The 20,815-nt window shown below is 42.7% G+C and overlaps 1 protein-coding gene and 1 long non-coding RNA gene across 26 annotated transcripts in view; one reads left to right on the forward strand and one right to left on the reverse strand.

Moving 5' to 3' along the window:
- The window catches only part of LOC138758949 (transcriptional repressor p66-alpha-like), a 125,258-nt gene extending 114,184 nt beyond the window's left edge, over positions 1-11,074 (reverse strand). For 4 of the 23 annotated variants that reach the window (XM_069928609.1, XM_069928599.1, XM_069928610.1 and 1 more), the window contains exons 1-2: positions 10,498-11,070; positions 3,530-3,683 (exon numbers count right to left, since the gene is read on the reverse strand). In XM_069928609.1, the coding sequence (XP_069784710.1) occupies positions 3,530-3,546 (17 nt within the window). In that variant the 5' untranslated portion in view covers positions 3,547-3,683; positions 10,498-11,070. Of the gene's footprint in view, positions 1-3,529; positions 3,684-9,116; positions 9,283-10,484 lie in introns of those variants that run through there. The other 19 variants (XM_069928611.1, XM_069928612.1, XM_069928624.1 and 16 more) reach the window with 14 other exon arrangements.
- Positions 11,075-11,280: 206 nt separating this feature from the next.
- Positions 11,281-19,761, forward strand: LOC138758951 (uncharacterized). 3 transcript variants are annotated; one of them, XR_011354544.1, is made up of 5 exons: positions 11,325-11,410; positions 11,624-11,717; positions 14,264-14,457; positions 16,414-16,514; positions 19,614-19,761. It is a non-coding gene; the product is annotated as an uncharacterized lncRNA (long non-coding RNA). The 3 variants fall into 3 exon arrangements; XR_011354543.1 differs by lacking the exon at positions 14,264-14,457 and having other exon boundaries at positions 11,281-11,384; XR_011354542.1 differs by lacking the exon at positions 14,264-14,457.
- Positions 19,762-20,815: the final 1,054 nt, after the last annotated feature.

A 20,815-nucleotide genomic window follows, 5' to 3' on the forward strand; every position in this document is an offset into this window, starting at 1 on the left:
GTCGAATGGCCTAATTCCACTCATGTCTTATGTCCTTAGGGTCACTAAGGCATCCAAAATCTTTAACGTTTCCATAACTATGGATTTTAACTACCCTCCTGTCAACTACCAACATTGACACATGCTTTAAGGTGCCATGTATATGTATCAGAAGCACGCAGGGGATCCAAACTAATTTGTATAAAACTCAGTTCCATGGTTCGTGGCTTATTGAAGTCCGAGAACCAATATCCCTGCTTCCTAACATCAGAGGATCCAAACTAATTTGTATAAAACTCAGTTCCATGGTTCGTGGCTTATTGAAGTCCGAGAACCAATATCCCTGCTTCCTAACGTCAGAGGATCCAAACTAATTTGTATAAAACTCAGTTCCATGCTTCGTGGCTTATTGAAGTCCGAGAACCAATATCCCTACTTCCTAACGTCAGAGGATCCAAACTAATTTATATAAAACTCAGTTCCATGGTTCGTGGCTTATTGAAGTCCAAGAACCAATATCCCTGCTTCCTAACGTTAGAGGATCCAAATTAATTTGTATAAAACTCAGTTCCATGGTTCGTGGCTTATTGAAGTCCGAGAACCAATATCCCTGCTTCCTAACGTCACCTTCTCACCCACTGACAATGAGAGCACAACTCTGATCCATGCACAGCCCTGGACTTATCCACAATCTCAGGAACCTCCTCCCTCCTTTACCTTGCACTCTCATCACACCCTGCACTCACAATGGATCTCAAGCCTTCACCCTACACTTGATTCCATTGCTTCACAACTCTTTTGGTGAACTTTTCACTTCCAGCTTGAAAATTTCAAAACCAATCCTTGATCAAGCTGTTAGCAATGCCTTTATTTTGGACGTACCTGGCTCAATGTGCATTTTCTATTATAGATAATAGGAGTATAGTTAAAGTACAGAGCTTTTTCCCCCACAAGGAAGGAAGAGTATCAACCTTGAATGCATGGATTAAAGGAAAGATTTAAAAGGGACTTGAGGGGCACGTTTGCCACATTGGGGGGTGGGGGGGTGGGGGTGGTGGGGTGGTTCCACACATATGGAACAAGCTGCCAGAGAGATGGGTCAGCAGGTACAAATACAACATGCAGTAAAAATTTGTTGCTGGAGTTTTGCTACAATCACAACATCTGCAGACTTGTGTTTCACTCAATTACAACATGTAAAAGAGATATAGACAGGTGCATGGATAGTGTTATGAGCCCAGAGGACCCCAAAACCCAGCAGCAAGATATTCACCAAGACAAATAGTTACTTAAACAAAAGTTGCTTTTAATTATCTTTAAACATGAAAACAGAATTACACTTTAACTAACCTAACTTAACCCTTCTTCTAATTCTAAGCGTATGTGTGTGTAAGTTCATAAAAGTTCTTTGATTCACAGTCCAATCTCACTTCTCATTCCTCCAAGTTCACTGGTTGCAGGTAATTCTTCAACTGTGCACAGAATTTAACATTTATAATATTCACCAGGCTTTGGTGCATGAAAGGTAAATGGTTACCGCTCAGGAAGGTTCTTGTCGGTTTTCAGAGAGTTTTGTTGTTTCTTTTTAATCAGCCATTTCAGTGTCTTGATAATGAAACTTGCCCCTTCGGGGTTCTCCAGATGATAACCTCTTTCTTTCAGGTCACCAGAGTTCCTTTTTGTTTCTCTTATTCCAAATGAAACATTAGACAGCCAGTCCTCTCCTCTTGCATGAACCACAAGGGCTTTGAAAATGGGGCTTCCAAATGGGGTTTTTCACAAGCTTACCAACTTGTCCTGTTCCAGTCCCAGCTGCCTCTGCTGGTTGTAACACTGAAGAATGACCTTTGTCTGTCTGTCTGTCTGTCTGTCTGTCTCTCTCTCTCTGAGAGAAAGCCAGTTTGACTCTCTTGGCTTGCAAAACCACATGACCCTTTTAGAACAACAAGTTCTCTTCCAGACGATCTGCAGCTCCAACAAGATCTTTCATATTTTGCTTTTTTAAACAACAATCCATTAGTGAAGTCTCTTGAGCATTCTTCAAACCTATTGCAAAAGCTGAAAGAAGCCACTATGTCTAGCATGGGCCAGAGCTTCAGTATTTTAAATAAGATCTGTTTTAAAGTGTTTGTATGTAATCTAATCTAACAAATCTTTCCCAATTTATCTCCCAAAAACATATCTATATACTCTGTCACAATAACAAAGGTGTAGAGCAGCCATTCTCAACCTTTTTTAGGCTATGCGCAACCCCACCCACACCCCACACTCTGCTCAAGGTTTATGGGCCCCCTTCCCTGTGAAGCAATCAAATTTTGGTTTCTTCCGCATTTTTCTCCTACAGACAACAAAAAATGTAAAACTATTTATGTTACATGAGGTGTAAAGAAAACAAAGCTTTTACTTAAATGTGCTCTATTAAGAATGGTTGGTTTACAGGGATGTGGGCCAAATGCAGGCAAACGGGGATAGCTTGGGGAACCAACTTGATCAGCATGGACAAGGTGGGCCTCAGGCCCTGTTTCCCTGCTCCAAAACTTTGACACGTCACAAAACAAATTGGTACACATCTTTATTTGCGTCTGCAAGGAAACAAGAGGGGAATGCTTGTTGACGTGCATTCAATGATCCAACTTGCCTCCACTTATGTTGTAATGAGTAAATGTAAATGGGCACTTTCCAGCATTTTTCAGTCAGCTTTGGCACATACTGAATTTACAATTTGCATTTATATATTTCTAAGACAAAGCGGCACAGTTAGTGCAAAGCTGTTACAGCGCCTGGGACCTGGGTTTGAATCCAGCACTGTTAGTAAGGAGTTTGTACTTTCTCCTCGTGTCTGCGTGGGTTTCCTCTGGGCACTTTGATTTCCTCCCTTCAAAATGTATGGGGTGGTAGGTCATTTGGTGGCACAGGTTCATGGGCCAAAAGGGCCTGTTACCGTGTTATATGTATGTCTAAATTTAAGAAGTATACATCCCTGGATTGCTGCACAGATGCATAATTATTCAGAACAAAAGTGAAAGACAAGGGAGGAAACTCTCAGATTGATTGATTTGATAGGTGTTATGACTGACCTTAAGAGGCAATTATTACCAATATACAACATGGGAGCATGCCCGAAACCCTAGTACCTGCATGCCCTACATCAGCATAGCCTCCATTACCTTTTCCTCCTTCTAATGAACTTCCCTTGAAATGGAGCACAGTGCTCACAGATAGAAATTACATGCATTGCTGATAACGCTTTCACTTTTCATCTCCATATTTACGGACCTTTGTGAACTCTTCATGGGCAATTTGCACCACGTGATACTTTAAGATAAGACATGTTTCAGGAAGTGAAAAGTAAAAAAAAACGTTTCACAAACCATTTTCTGCAAGTGGTTACAAGGATTACCATTGATTCCCTCTAAATGGAAAAAAAGTGAAAGTCAAGTTACGCAAATAGAAAGTTCTCAGGTGGGGCCATAGAAAGGAAGGGACAATATTACAAAAACTTTTAAACATAGCCGTAACATTTGTTTTGGAAATGCATATTAAAGTTTACCATTGGCTGTTGTTCATTTTCTATTGTGATGGTGCTTCAAGAGGTTGGTTAAGCGAATCAACTCCTATCTCAGGAAGGTCCTGGACCCACTTCAGTTCACAACAGGTCAACAGCAGACGCCATCTCGCTGGCCCTCCACTCAACGTCAGGTCACCTAGACCACAGGAACACCTCTGTCAGGCTGATTGATAGTCATTTGCAACAACATGGAGTTTAACACCATCACACCAGCAAAAGTCATGACCAAGTAGAAGGGTCTGGGTCTCTGTCCATCCGTCTGAAATCGGATCAATGATTCCCTCATGAGTGGACCCCAATCAGAGTGAATTGGCAACATCACCTCCTCTCTACCATCAACACAAGTACCTCAAGACTGAGGGCTTAGTCCCCTGGTCTATTGTGCACTCATGATTGTGTATCTCTTTAATGCAATCTACAAATTTGTTGGCGACACCACATTGTTGGCCAGATAACAGGAAATGAGGACTGAGAATACAACACAGAGATCGAGAATCAGCAGAATGATAATCTACTCTTAATGTCAACAAGACCAAAGAGCTTATTATGAAGACAAATAGGAGACACCAGACGATAGAATCTGAAGCCAACCACAATCCGTTGGAGGAACACAATATTATTTTGAATATAAACAAATACAAATAGAAATCTGTCGCATTCATTTGTGGAAGGTACATTAAAATTCCTGTATCTGGAATTCAAGCAACTGCCAGCCTCAAGCAATCAGCAAAAGAAATTGCGGAAAATAAATGGGTAAAAAATATGGAAGTTTAAAAGTGGCCCGACTTGCCTTTAGTTCTCCATTCATCCAACATGCAGGCTCAAGTATCTGGGAAATGCACTTCTCTGGCATCTACCTAAGTCAAGCAGCATCAGTTGAGGGGAAAAAAAGTCAACATTTCAGGCTAAAACTCTCCATCAGGTACTGTGCAAAAGGACGCAGGAGCTCAGGTGGACCAATTGGTTGAAGAACCAGTGGTGTTGGTATGGTCATGTGATGGCTGGAGCCCAATCAGAAGTGGATCTCTACTGTATTGCATAATTTCTACCACATTCCTGTGGATTAGGGTGCACATGTTGTCTCTGAAGAAACCAGTAATTCTGAGGAAGGAGCTGGAAGTTAGCCTATGTTCACTGTGTATTTGCATTTGAATGTGAAGTGAAATAACAATGGTGATTATCAAACACAATTCTCAGATAGTCAAGTACCACTGGTGAAGAAAGAAGTGGGAATATAATCTGATCAGGCAAGAGGCTACATCTTTCTCAGAATTGGAGTTTACTTTTGGATCTGCAGCTGCTCCAATATTCTGATTTACATAAAGCGATTTTATGACATATTTTGCCACGGTTGTGATTTTTAAGAAATATATTCAAGATGGAATGCTTTTAGGAGTATGTTTCAGAACCCAAGTTCACCTGCCTACATTTTGCTCAAACCTGAAACATTGGTTATGTATCTTTGCCACATAAAGAACACTGTTTGACCTGCTGAGTTTTGACAGCAGTGTTTTTACTTCAACTATGGTGTCTGCATATACTACAAGAGAAAAGGTACTGGAGAAGACAATGGAAAAAGTAAGAGAGGGCAACAAACCACTGGAGTATAAAGGGCAAAAAATCTTCATTTATCCAGATATAAGTTTTGAACTCCTAAAGAAGAGAAAAGAGTTCAATACAGCAAAGGCGATTTTATGGAAGAAAGGGTATAAATTTATACTAAAGCATCCAGCGGTATTGAAAATATTTATTCCAGGACAGCAAAACAGACTATTCTCGGATCCAGAAGAAGCACGAAAATTTGCAGAACAATTACAAAATAGACTGAGGGAGGAAGACGGGTAATGAGAGTTAAAATGATCACGACTGATATGTATGTGGGTAAAGACAAAAATAGACTGAGGGAAGAAGACGGGTAATGAGAGTAAAAATGATCACGATTGATATGTATGCAGGTAAAGAGGTATAAGAGTGAATAGAGACAATGAGCATACATGAATGTATCTGTACTTAGAGGAAAATATAGATAGTATAGACAAGAATTAATAAGGGAAGGTAATGGAATAGAGAGAATAAGGAGGGAATTAAAAGAGGGACCTTTATGACATATGAAAAGTGAAATCTTTTCTGGGGGAGGCGGGGTGGGGGGAAATAGCGGTCACTGCACAATCAGTTGACGCTTGCGAGTGGATTCGCAAATCCAAATGGAGAGGGGAGATGTGGTTGTCCGACAAGGGATAAAGGACAACTCAGGAGGTGAAGGGGAGATTGGGGATAAATAAGATAGAAATAGGAGAATAAGGAAAATGTTAGATGTTGTAGGAATGTTGTCTTATGAAGAGTTGAAAATAAGAAAACAGAAATGGAAAAGGAGGAAAGGTAATGATGGAAAAACGGAAAGAGAAGATAAACAAAATATAAAAGGGCTACGCTGAACTATATGTCTTTAAATATTAATGGAATACATAACCAAATTAAAAGGAAGAAACTACCAAATTTAAATGAATAAATGTATTCCATTAGAAAAAAAAAATAACATATTGGTTAAGAAATAATATTGAAATATTCGAACAAGTATAGGAGCCTTACATTAAATACAATAGCGAAAACCTACCGGGGACAAACATTACCTAAGTTGATAGAAGGAGAAGGAAAGAAAAGAATGGACTCAGTAGAATTTCTGGTGTAATTTTGTTGAATGACAACATTGTCTGACTGGATTAATGCAACCTAGATTGTATACCTAAAATGGATGAGAGGGGGGGGTGGGGGGGTGGTTTGGGAGGAAAGGGGGGGGGGGAGAAAAAGTCACTGTATATGTGTGAAAAGAAATAGTGTATATCATGGCTAATGTGATTTATGGTGTGAAAAATAAAAAAATTAAAAAAAAAAAAAAAAAAAAAACTATGGTGTCTGCAGACTTTCATGTTTTACAACTGTTATCCACCTCCCTCATGGATCTGGCTGTAGTGAGGGGCCAAAGCAGGAATGCAGTTTTTTAAATTCTGTAATTTATATTCATAATCCAATAAGGTAGCTTCTTCTCCATGATTTGACTAACTCACTCACTCTCACTGGCTACAATTCCTTGCTAAAATATCAGTCAAACAATGTTGCTCTCTTGCTGTTCTCAATGGTTTTTAAGCCAGGCCTCCACTTCGAGGATGGCTCCATCCGCAGAGACAAATCTGAACTTACCTTTTAATAGACCAGCCCAAAAAGGCTGCTCCTGTGCCACTTTTCTGAAGAGCGGCGCCTCAGAGCATTCACCAGAGCCAACATAGGCGGGCGACTGTTGCCGTAGTGCCACCTATCAACATGACGGCAATACGTGGTGAGCAATGGCTGCCTTTGTTACCCATAATCCCCCATGCAGCTGGAACTGCTCTAGGAAACGCAGAGTGGTTCCAGCTGCATGGGGGAATTATGGGTAATAAAGACAGCTATTATTCATTCTTCTGCCCAGAGCTGCCCCTCCAGCTTGATGCTGGAAATGAAGAAATGGCCATTTCAATCCCATGCAAAAATGCAGATAAATTCTGTAGGACTCTTTCACCACATGCCCTCCTTAAATATGTACATTGTAAACATTGTTGTGTGTTTCTTCAGTAATCAGCACCGGACTTGACTAGGTACTGGGTCACAGGCTGACGACGTTATCGCAATGTCATCAGCCCACTCCTAAGCAGCTGCTTGCAGCGTCAGTACATATATGAAGTGAAGTGGAGCGCTACGCTCCACCACTGTGACTATCCCCTGGAAGGATCGGAGTCAGTATCTTAGAGCATTTACGAAGGTAGGGTCAACGACATGAGGGCAGAGAATCTCTGCTTCTCGGTCATATTTTTTTCACTCTATAAAAGGGCCTACTGATGGCTCTCTGGAACTCTGCGCTCTGCATTGTGTTCTGTGTTTTTACTGCTATATTGTGTATTTGTTATCTATCTGGGCTACTCTCAAATAAATTTTCTCACTGGACTCTGGTACAATAAACAAATCTGAACCAAAAATAGTAAATTCCGTGGGGATTGGTAGGTGCCGGATAAGTTTGTGTTGTATGAACGGAGAACGAATGGCGAGCCAATTTTAAACTTCTATATTTTTTTACCCATTTATTTTCCACAATTTTTTTGCTAGTAGCTTGAGGCTGGCAGTTGCTTGAATTCCGGAAAACAGGGATTTTGCTGTACCTTCCACAAAATGAAGGTAACAGATTTGCATTTGTTTATCATCAAAATATCATATTGAGAAATTAAATCAAGGTTTAACAAGTGTTCGCGTGATAGATGCCAAACAGGACAATCCGTCATCATGTCCAGGAAGTTTCTCCAAAACTTCTCAAATCTCTTCCATAGTCAGGAAAGAATTCTGACTTAAAGGAAAAGAGGAGTACAGCAAAGAAAGTGTTGGAACAGTTGTGTGTGTGAAAATAAAAGAATGGTTGTGGTTTTCAGCTGCAAATGGAGGCAGGGTTAGGTCGGCCACAACATTTGGAAAGTATCGGTCAATCACTTAACTAGCCAAGAAATAGAAGGCAACAAACCCAGCACTGGTAAATGGAATACTGATGGATATGATGCTCTGCGTGGCCATGGTAGGCTGAAGTAAGGAAAGAGCCTGCTTAGTTCAGTACCACATAACCCACCTGCAGCAGTCTCCAGGTGTCCCAATAGCCTCATCAGCAACTACAGAAATGGATGGAAGCCAATCGTCCTTAAGGTCCAACACCTTCCATGAATTAGAATGCACGTACAAGCAGGGAACACCCGTCTGTAAAGGTAGAGGTTCTTCCGTCTTGCACCGAAAGACTTAGCTCTCTGAATGCGGCATAGCCGGCTCCAAGGCACCAATTCCAACCCTTCACAGGGAAGGATAATTGGTGGAGCGCTGAGCTCCACCGCCTGACCTGAATGTACACCATCAGCCTACGACCCATCTCCCCATTCCCTTCATAACCGCTTCAAGGTAGGGGGCGACAGGCGCGTCAGGCAGCAACGAGGCCAGCGGGGGCCGTCAGGGCAGCGGGAGCCATCAGGGGGCAGCTGGTGTGGGTTGTGACAGCCTCACTGGACTGTTTCGGCCTTTAGAGTCTGTGGCTCAAAACACGGCAAAGCAATTTCCGTCTTCCCTACCCATAATCCCCCACACAGCTGGAACTGTTCTGGGGAAACAGAGCGGTTCCAACTGTATGGGGGATTATGGGTAGGGAAGACAGCCATTGCTCTGCCACATATTTATGATGGGGATCTGGATGGCACTACAAGGCGCCTCTCGATACGGACATTACGGTGGAGCAGCCTTTTAGGGCTGCTGTCTGAAAGGTCAATTTTAAGTTTTCGATTCACTTTTGTAGCCAGCCTCCAGGTGGAGGCCTGACGTGAAATGGCCTAGGGAGACAGAATTTCACACTATGGAAACAGACCCTTTTATCCAACTTGTCCATGCAGACCAAAGCATCTAATTAAGACAGTCCTTTTTCCATGTGTTTAGCCCACATCCCTTTAAACCTTCTGATATATGCCCTCTAAAATTCGAATCCCTCATCATGAGTAAAAGAATGACTATTTACCTGATTTTATATATTTAAAAAAACCCTCTCAGCCTCCAACAAACAGTCCAGGTTGCAAAGACCCAGCCTCTCATAGCTCAAGCCTCCAGTCCTGGAATACATTTGTGAATCTTTTCTGCACCCTTTCCAGTTGAATGGGATTGTTCTTGTAGCTGGATGACCAGATCTGCAAGCAATAATCCATATGTGGTGTCACCAACATTTTGTAGTGCTGGAACACGAATATTATTAATACCAGTTATTGTTCTAAACAACAGTTCATGACAAGTTAATTGAACGCTTGTTGCTGACAACAGCTCCAGATAACAGAACTGATGAGATAAGGATCCACAAGTGCCACAAAATGCCATCATCCCCAGAATGGCCTTTACTTCCTGTCAGCTGACCTCCGTTGCACAGATAATTTCCAATAATGACACCACACCTTCCTGGACAGGGCAGCAACAGGGGATACTGGACAGAATTTTACAATACAACCATAAAATTCCCAGTCAGCAAACACCAAATCCATGTTTTGGCTGAAGGGGGTGGAGAAGTGCAAAACTCTCCCAGGAAAAAATGAAGAACCTGAATGTGTGAAAGCCCAAAGGGCCTGTTCTTTGCTGTAGACATCTGGATAACCTGCATTTTTTTTTGGGGGGAGGGGGGTCCATCATTTCAAAACACATGCAGAAATTTGATTTCAAAGCAGAATAACTACAGTAACAATGGAAAGCAGACTCAAACCTTCAACCACTCTTTAAAGACAGACAATGGGTTTGTAAATACCATCTCCAAACATTTAACTTCTTAAATTAAATTAAATAGTAATGCCTGACATCAGTAAGTCGTTTGGGCTGAAGACTTAGCGTTCATGTCATTCTCGAGCTTTCCAAATCAGAGGAACCAGTATTTTTTTTAAACCAAAGTTTCCATCCACACTGTTCACGTGGTGTTTTTGTTACCAAACAATTCCACGTTTTTAAACTCTGAAATTCAAAATTCTTAAAAATAACAAACATTAGTTAGAGTTAATGAATCTAATACCATTTGATTAAAAACTTCAGAAATACCATCTCCAGGTCCAACAAATTTACACCAGTCAAAGACGCTATTTTAAACCGGTTATATCACCTAAAAAAAAATAAACACGTAAATAAAAGACAAATTTGAACACAAGCAACACAAAATGTTGGGTTCGTTCTAGTTTACATTTGGAAGTTTACATCATCCCTCCCCCAGTAAAAGAGAGTTGACCGAGTGAGTTTGCTTCCTTGAACTCTCCCACGTCCTGTCAGATCCACCGGTTCATCAGTGAAAGCGTTCATCAGACTGACATCCTGCAAAGTTGCCCCTCAAACTCGAAACAGAGAAACGTTTAACTCGAACCTTGTTCTGATACCTGGAACTTGGCAGATTCCTCCCTCCGGGGATTATTTGCTTTTGGGGGTGATGGAGGGCGCCTTTGTGTCTTTTTTTATTGTCTTTAGTTTATTTTCTTCGTTTTTAAAAAAAAATATAATCCCTTCAGCTTCAACGCCTCATTGATTCCGGGGAAACAGCGAGCCGGCACGGACTGCCCAACTACTCGACCCCGAGGCTTCAACAATGAAGTTAGGCCTCGGGCTCCGGGACCGCCATTGTATTTCTGTTCTATTTATTTTGTTTAAAAAAAATAGAGGAGTCGATTAAAAGAAAATTTTCGGAAGGGTCCAGTCGTGGTAAAAGGGAGGGATCTTTCTCTTCTTGCCCCGGTTCCGTTGCTATGAGCGATGACCCGAATCTGCCCTCCTTCCACCGTAACAATGGTTAAAATGGAGTCTGACTTCCGGGTCTACCGCCACCTAAAATAAGATTGAGCGGCTGAGTCGTGACTGACATCCAACTGGACCAGTCACGCATGGAACTGGTCGAAGATGTCCAATAGGAACTAGGAGAGTCGGGGTGGGGGGGGGCTTTTTGCAGATCCCACATCATATGTTCGTGGGCGTGTCTGGAATATTGATTGATTGACGTTAATATTAGCCAATAGAAGAGCCAACATCCGGTCCGCTGGACCAATCCTCGAGAAGTATGGGGGGGAATTACTATGAAGTCAGAGAGAAGAGCAGGAGGCGGGTTGATAAATTGACTGACATCTACGTAATCCAATCAAATTTAAAAGCTGGCGAGAGTTGTCCCATGACTGGGTCTCACGAGAGGGATCATTGTATCGTTGAGAAGGGGGGGTCGGAATTTGAGGTGATTGCCCAATAGTTGATCCAGAAACGGGTACAGATGTGGGAACCGGTGAGCTTGAATCGCAAAGAGCCAAAGTACGGGGTTTCTTGAGGGGCCTTTTGCCCTGTGTGCAATAGTGCCCAGTATTTGGGTCAATTATTGGGGGTGTTAACTGTATAAGCTGTCTTGCTCTTTATACTATCAACTTTACGAAAGTTCTCAAGTTTCATTCTGTTAGTTTTTAAATGTTCACTTTTTTTTGAAGACCACACTGACTCTGCAACTTGCACTCATTTTTTCTGTGGCAGTGTCTCAGTCAGGAGAGAAATTGAATTGCTTCATCTTCTGGGCCTGTTTCAAGGGCTGAGGAGGCCAATATAGGACCTGCAGAAAGGAAGATAGGTGAGCTTCCTCCGTCCTTTACGTCAGATTTCTGTGTACTCCCAATACAGGATCTCACAGTTAACAATGCCATTCCCAATGCTGCTTCTCTACTTCAAAGAGTCATGGACCAGGAGATGGACTACTAAACAAGAAAATTGCAAGTTCTGGGGTCTAGTGCAGTACACAAAAGCTCTGAAGAAACTCAGTAGGTCACACAGAATCCAGAGAAAATAAGGCAGTCAATGGTTCAGGCTGACCCAAAGGGAGGGGAAGTTGACAGGGACACAAGAGATTGCACATGTTGGTGTTAGAAATAGAAGTACCTTAACAGAAATTGCTCGAGACAAAAATTGAGAACAAAGAACATTTATTTTACAACAATGCAAAGTTGGGTACTTCCCCTTACCCTGGGAATACACGCATACACTGGGGCCCACCCAACTTTTATACAGTTTATTTCGGTATAGAAGTACCCTTCCCCTTACATTCTTCTGCCTCCTGGATGTTTGGCATTAGGCAATCCTGTCTGCCTACGTGCAGTTTCTGTGGACTTGGAGCACCAGGGGGTATCCTGTCGGTGTCTCATCATGTCATTATCCCCATTGTCCTTATTCACAACCTTGCCCTTGTCCCCATTCACACCTTTCCCACTCTCAGAGCTACAGTCTCTTCATATGCAGAGTTCGCTAATCCTGTCTAGGGTTTACTAATTTAATATGCTTAACTTGATAAATCTGTGTAAGGCTTACTAATTATATATGTAGAACTTGGTACTTCTGTCTAGGGCTAGGAGACCCTTATCTCACCCAGACTACCTCTACTTCCTACATTCTATTATTCCTTTCTCCTTATCTTATTCATACGGTGGGCTCACTGATCCTGTCGAAAGGACTAGAAGGTTCTTATCTTACATAGTCTGACTCTGCTTCCTGCATCCTAATTTCCATGCTTAGCCTGTTCATACTGGTTTAATCCATCACTCCATGTGTCTGTACTAGTTTCCCCATCTTTCATATTTTCATGTCAAGTTTACTCATCTCTCACATTGGTAACTGGAGGAAAAGATGTAGGGTCTCAAGCCAATACATGGATAATTGATTATCTCATGATTATTTGACTCCATAACATGGAAACAGCATGAGTTCACATTCCCCAACGTTGGAAGCCAAGGACATGGAGGAAGGGTATTTACGGAGCCTGGGTGGCATCAACGCAGAACACACAGCCCTTGGCGAGAAAGGAATGGGAAAATGTCAATTGCATCCTGAAGGAATCCTTGGAAATGTTCTGTTCACAACTAAAGTAGTTTCACAGGACTTCACGACAACTCACATTTATTGTCTGAGAAAAACTGGGATGTCTGCATCACCTGCACAAATGATTGTAGGACAGAACTTTATTTCCAGCCTCCTGCTCCACGAATTCTAATGGAAACAAAAACATTGGTGCAGGCACAAAATATCAAGCAGCCGCCTCACTGTGACATTGTTTTGTGATTCTTTGATTTCTGACAAGGTTTCCCTCCACCCAGACACCCATTGGCTTTAATTCTGCCCAGATATCACCTCTTCCCTTCCCTCAGATGGTAGGCTGCCACTTAACTTGACCAGAAAGAATAAAGAAGGTAAGGAATACTGGCTATAAACTGTACAAAGCTCAGCTGCAGCATTGTGTGCTGTTCTGACCACATTACAGAAGGTGGTGTATGGAGGGGTTGCATATTTTAGATTTATTGTCAGAGTGCATGCAAAATATCACATACAACCCTGTGGGCAAGGCAGAATGACCACTTATTGCCAGTGCAAAAAAATATATACACAATGTAAACAAACTGATTGCAATACAGAGAGAAATAAAAATCAATCAGGTGCAAATATAAGGGTTCATAAGTGCCTGATCGAGTTTGTTGTGGAGGGGTCTGATGGTGGAGGGGTGGCAACTGTTCCGGAACCTGGTGGTACACGTCTTATGGCATCTATACTTCTTTCCTGATGGTAGCAAGAACAGAGCATGTGCTGGGTGATGTGGATCCTTGATGATTGCTGCTGCTCTCCAATGGCAGCATTCTCTGTAGTGTTCGAGATGGTGGGGAGGGTTTTGCCTGTGACGTCCTGGGCTATGTCTACTACCTTTTGAAGAGATTTTTGCCTAGGGGTATTGGTGACCCCATATCATACTGTGATGCAGCTGGTCAGCACACTTTCCACCATACATCTGTAGAAATTTGCCAGGATTTCTTATGTCATACTAAAACTCTGCTAACTCCTAAGGAAGTGGTTTCTTCACGATGCCATTGTGTGTTGGGTTCAGGAAAGATCCTTCGAGATAGTGACTCATTCTCTGCACTTCCAATCCCCCAATGATCACTGGATCACACACTTCTGGTTTTCCCTTCTTGAAGTCAACGGCCAGCTCCTTTGTTTTGGAGAGTTTTGGTTGCAGGAGAGATTTGATGGAGGGTTACAGTAATGAGGAGGAAAAGGGAACAAATGAAACTATGGGGTGATGTACAAATCACTAATCCCCCAGATAGGTTTGATTGGAGTGACCATTTCTACTGCCAGGAGCACGTGGAACACAAGGCATAATCCCAGAAGAGGCTGAGCTGAGGGAGATATCAAGTATTATTGCAGTTGATGATGTGATTCTGATACTGAAATGTCAAGTCTACCCTTCCCTGCCCTGCAACAAGAACATTCACAAACATGCTAGCTTTTACAACGCTTGGACATCCTCACACTCTTTACAACTCAAGGAGGTAAGTACTCTTTGAAATGTAGTCACTGAACTGTACACATTGTGTTAGGTTATATTAGTTTGGTTATGGATAAATATGTCTTTTAAAGAGATACATTGTGGGGGGTTTAGTGTAGGTCACTTCACAGAGTAACCCTTCACAAAAGACATCTCATTTAAAATGCAAGAGCTTTGGTGAAGCTAGATGTTGAGGCTCTTGTTGACTGCAAAAGCAATGAAGAATGCTGATCTATTGTGTATGTGCAATAAAGTCCAGGCTCAGGAGAGAGAGGGAGGTCAGTTCTACAGTAGCAGTTGAAGCTGCAAAAATGGCAAGCTGGCAGGCTTGTTGAAATACCCCATTTTGAAGATTGGTTGTGAGTTCAGCTTGTTCAAAACCCTTGTAGTCCTTACAAGATGAAATGGCTGGCTCGTCGTGTTTCTCCTGAATTAAGGGAAAAGAGGAACTCTGGTGATCTGGAAGAAGAGGTTATCATTTGAAAAACCCATGATGGGGCAAGTTTTTTCAGCAAGACACTGAAGTGACAAGAACTTTCTTGAGTGGTAACCATTTAACTTTAAGCACCAGAGCCTGGTGATTGTTGAATTCTGTGCACAGTATAAGAATTGCCTGATACCGGAGAACTCGGAGAAGTGAAAAGTGAATGATTGGACAGTGAAACAGAAAACTTTCCTGAACATAGATGTGGATTTAGAATTAGAAGAGGGTTAAGTTAGGTTGTTAATGGTAATAAGTTAAAGTTTGATCTTGTTTTTATGTTTAAAAGAAAATTAAAAGCAACTTTTGCTTATGTAACCATTGTCTTGGTGAATTTATATTGCTGCTGGGTTTTGAAGTCCTTTGGGCTCATACAACATCCAGTATCGATCACAACTTTAAAACACCACTTCACTTCCTTTTGACAAAGCCATAGAATTTCTGCGAAAGGTCTCCCTTTGTGGACCTGTGGTGAGATTTCAAGGAAGCATGTAGGGCACTTTTTCCAGTGAAGCTGTGGACTTGTCATTTGGAAGTTTAATATCCAACAATATTTTCCCATTTGACAAAGAGGCAATCTGGAAAAATTAGTGCCTTCATGAAGGCCTCAGGCCCTAAATTTTGGTTTTCTATCTGCTGTGGTTGCTGCAAGACCTGCTGAGTTCCTCCAGCATTTTTGTGTTTTTATGACAATGGCAGCACCTACAGACTTTTGAGTTTCACTACATTGGATGAGAACTGGCTCAAACTTGCCATGTGATACCTTAACTGTTGAATAGCAACCAACTCTCAGAAGCTTGAGAATGAAGGAAGAACTTCAAAGAAAGTAAGGAGAGAAACTATCAATAGACCCCTTTAAAGACAAGAGTAAAACAGCACAAATGCATTAAAAGTTTAGATTTATGAATTTATTTTAAAAATTCCCTGATATATAGAATAAAAAAAAAGTTAATCCAAATGTAATAGAAAGCTAAAACACAGCAACAGGCAGGTTGTTTACATAGATTCATATTTACAAACCAACCTCTCCCTTCACAGTGGCATTGTCACCGAAGTAGGGAATCCTTTACATCAAAACATCTGGACATCTATAAACTAGCATAAAGGTTCAGTGATGCTAAAACACAAATTACGTGTTAACAAACCTACCATAACAATGATTCTTAAGGGAACATAATTACACAGAAATGGGTTCAACAGATACATGATGCAGGTGGGTAAAATATTGTCTCAGTCTAAGAACAGTTTGAATTGTCTGTACAGAAACTAAACAGAAGAGCTGCAAAAAAAAAAAATCAATATGATACTGAGTCAATTCCGACACACATTTCAGGAATATAGGTGGTAAAGTGTCAGAGTTACTGCCTGGTTGCCTCAGCGTGGATGCTGGAAAGATTAATTGCGCAGCATACAATGTTGGATGATAGAATTCAGAAATTAACAGGCGTATTTACTTATTATTACTTCTTCCTATTTTAGTCTTGATAAACGGTCCCAACCTGAAACGTTGACTCATCATTTCTACCCATGGATGCTGCCTGACCCAGTGAGACCCTTCAGTGGTTCGTTGTCTGAGCAAGGTGTGTTATTCTCTTCAGTTTTCTGTTACCTGCAAGAGACCTTGATCTCCTGAGAGCCAGAGCACATCTTCCACTGACCTCCCAGCAGCCAGTGTGAACAGGATAGGAGCACAATGTTTCACACCAGGAGTGGTCTCCCTCACTGCAGGAGAAACCCTCTCTGGAGCAGTTCTTCAGGTACCTGGACACAGCCGGTTCACTCCTCCCTCATCTGTGCTCAAAGCCCTGGAGGGTGTCACTCAGTCCAGACTCTTGTGCTGTGACCAAAGGCAACCCAGAGGCATTGCTAGACTCCAGTACAAAATCCACTCATTCACCTTGGACAGAAGAGATGTAATGGGGAAGGAGAGGAAGGAGATTGATAGTCAGACAAAGGGATGGGTTTGCTAGGTTCGCAATCACCGGCAGGAGTTAGGGGCAACTCCCCCTGCGGATACTCCTCCACTGAAGGAGTTACGGACCAAACCATGCTTCAGCCAAAGTCTGCTTTACCCAATAGGGCTGCAAAGCCTTGTCCCCTGCCCCCCTCCCCCCCCCCCCCCACCCGTCCTATGCACCCATGGTGTCCCAGGAGAGATCTGAAGAGTTTTGCCTTGGGATGTGAGCTTATGGTTAACGTACTCTGCAAGAGGTGGTGGGTCTTGATCTTGCAAAGGGGAGATCCAAGGCAGGGGACGTGTTTCTCAGATTTTCCCCATGCCAGGGGATCTTAATTAGACATTTATACTGTGTAGTGTTGGGGTAACCAGCAGCTGTGTGCTGATTAGTCACACTGAAATAAATCTCCATTCAGGTGTGGCAATACAAATACCATCTTCAGGTAAATGGTGTGAGAAATATCAGCCATCTGATGATATAAAAACATCCTTTATCTAACCTACTTATATTTATATATTTACACCCTCGCCATGGAAACGTGTTGCTGCAGATTCGTACCTGTGAGCTCAGCTCTGCCAACCACTGCACACAGGCCTGGTTCTGATGATGCAGTCTTTAGCTACACATCACTGGAACCAGATACATAGGACCACACAATTCCTCCAACCCATTCCTGGTCTCATTCCACTGCTCTCTCCTGGTCCTTGACCATCAGCTAATTAGTATCATGTCCAACAGGTGGTCCTCATGGCATGCCTGGACCTGTGGGAGGGCGATAACCTCAATTACACCAGCTTACCAAGCTCCTCATCCAACAGTGGGTGGGGGGGGGGGGGGCAGGCAGGACAGGCTCAGAGCAAGCCTTCTCCCTGGCTCACATATCAGGCTGTAACTGGGACCAGTCTGATAGATTTAGAACTGGTTGGTCTCAGTGGCACCTGGACTAAGACTTCCCCAGAATCTGGTGTCAGAGGCAGCTTGGGGTGTCATCTTCATTTACAAGTAACCAATTGGATTTCAGACGCAGTTTGTTCACAAAAAAAACTTCAACAACTTCCTTCCATAATTGTAGTGGGTGGTGGGCAGGAGTGGTTAATCATTAATTTGTGAGTACGTGCAATGATCAAATGCTGAAATGGGAGCAGTGAATAAAAGAGGCTTATAAGGTCTGTGTGCCCGTGATCAGAGTCTCAACACTTGGCTGAGAAGTCCCACCATCGTTTCCTGCCACTGGATTTCGCCAGGATCACGTGGAGGAGGATAACTCATGCCCCAACACAGAACCAGAGAGCGATGGGTGTATGGAACACATTGCTAGGAGTGATGCTGGAGGCTGGTATATAATAAAGACATTTAGAAGACTCAAAGGAATAGGGATGCAAGGATAATGGAAGGTTATGGGCTGGGAGGGAGGGAGGTTGGATTGATGTAGAGTGGGTTTATATTAGTCAGTGCAACATTGTGGGTTTAAGAGCTGCACAATTTCAGAACAAAGCTCACCAGATGGGAGCTTGTCTTCTTTATGCATTGAACAGAGCTGTGCCAGTTTGACAGAGCCAAGCTGTGAACACAGGGAAACCTGATGGATCCTCACTTCTACAAGTCTGGGTTGAGGAACCCAGAGTGGAGAGGTTCGACAAGCTCTCCTTCAGCTGCCACAGCACACTTTTATATCACTGTCAGCCAGAGGAAATAGCTCACTGCTTTTTTTTTTAAGAAAGGTAATCAAAGTTATATTCCTTCTCCAATCATCTGAATGTCAGCGGAGTGAGCTGTGAGCTTAGAAGACCACATGGTCAGAGACTTGGTTATGGGGTCCGTAGCACCAGAATTCCTCTAGCATCAGGAATAGAACTAGGACAGGGGAGGGGTTGTTGGGGAAGACAGACAAATTCAGCGCAGGAGAGCAGAGGGCAGGCAGAGGGTTAAAAATAAACAAACTTTGGCCTGCATTTGTCCTGCAGCTGACAGGTTGTCATTCTTGCTCACTTAGGCTTTTTCCAGTCCTCACACAAACAAGCAGATTGGAGATCAGATAAAGGGCAGGCTGGTCACTGCGACATATACATTCTCTGCATCTATGTACATGTCACAGGGTCCTAACCAGACCATGTCTGGATTAACCTTGTACATAAGGGAAACAATGACACTGTTTAAATCACTACATTGAGATTGGGGGTGCATTGAGTGTTTCATCAGAATTGCCTGAATGAATGAAATATAAAAACAACTGATTCAAGAAACACAAGGTGAACAAAGCATTATTAGCGTTAAGACACAGCCTGGTCATTTAAACAAGCCCACTCTCTCGGGTGAAGATGAACAGGATGTAGGACTGAAGCTGCCAGTCAACAAGGGTTAAAGGAGCAGAGATCATTTGACGTCGAGCAGAGGATGCTCGAGAGTAATATGCTTTTAAAAGCAAACCTTTACATTTCTGCTTTAAGAAACCCAGTGACACATCAAGTGAAATGATGTAGTCGTTGTACCACCATGGTGTGGAGGTCATATTCTTTAAGTGGTTTGTTGTGGGGGGGGGGGGGATTCCTGCAAGGTGTCTCAGTGTTCTGAAACACTAGGCCCTCTCTGCAGCAGCTCTGTCAACCCACTACTACTTTCCAATGGCTGGGGAGCCAAGGCTATGTGCACTGCTCTCCCTCACTGCAGTTTTTAATGCAAGGTGGCAGCAGGGTAGCCAGAATGTTTTCTCTCTTCTTGCAGCGATTGTCTGAGTGCCAAGTGGTGACATCACATGACAGCTGACTCGATCTTCCCAAGGGAGGTTCAAGAGTTCTTAAAAAAATACATCTTTATCTACTGTATTATTTTGTAACTGTTTGAATAAACCATACCCATGGACATCCTCAAAGCAGTTACCTTCACAGCTCCTGGCTTCACATCAAGGAATGGGTTTGATGTTGACAGGGTAAGATTTCCATTTGACCTTCCTTTTTCGATCCTCTATAAATACAAGCTCATCAAATCCATGTCACGTATCTGAACTCTCACCAAATCCCTTCCCCAAGAGCCCATGCCTGCTCTGGCTCCGTTAACCAAAGCCTAATTTTGATAGATCTCAGCCCATCACCTATCAGAGGTCTGTGAAGCTGATCCTTCAAAACAAACCATTGTTATTTAACAGCAGCGAGAATGGGTGTTTCAGATGATTAGGGACTGGCCAAGACAATGTGAGAGAAAAGACCGCTTGCTCACAAACAGCTCTATGCGAAATGTCCCTTATGCTGGAGGCTTAGACCAAATTCAACCTACAAAGGCAGGATTTTACACCAACCCTGAGCTTTTAAGCAGGACTTTAATTTCCAGTAGAGTTCCTTATTCAGCAGAGGTATTCCCCCGCCCCCCCCCTCACAACCAAAGAAGCAACTGTTCTCTCCCAACTGCCCCCCACCTTCATGTCCCCTAAAATCCTCCTCATTGCTTCCATTTATTTGAAATGCAAGAAAAACAAAAAGGAAGTGACATTCAGTCTCACCCAAAAAACTAATGGATTCTTTCAGACAGATCGTCAGCAGCTGGTCATTAAAACAAAAATCCCTTCCAGTCCACTGCATTTTCTTTCCCTACACGTTGATATTTAGGAATGATCAGATGTCTCACACAGGCAGTGACTTGCTGTCTTGGTCTTTCCACATGACCAGCTCGCTGCTCTATCCAGCCACCATTACAACCTTTTTACAGCCACAATATCTGGATCCTAACCACATCTCCTGTCCACCCCATCCCTCCTTGTTGGCACTGAGTTAGTTGAGTTCCGCTTGCTTGCTGGTGCCATAGCCATTTCTAGAAAGGGAAATTCCAATCCCATTTGGATGTTTGGTTTATTGCTAATACCTTGCCCTCCATGCGCCAATAACCTCAACACGGGTGCTACTCTCTACGTCTCATTTCACTAACTAGCCTCA

Source organism: Narcine bancroftii, chromosome 3 (genome assembly GCF_036971445.1).
Source record: "Narcine bancroftii isolate sNarBan1 chromosome 3, sNarBan1.hap1, whole genome shotgun sequence".
In the NCBI taxonomy this organism is placed as follows: Eukaryota; Metazoa; Chordata; class Chondrichthyes; order Torpediniformes; family Narcinidae; genus Narcine; species Narcine bancroftii.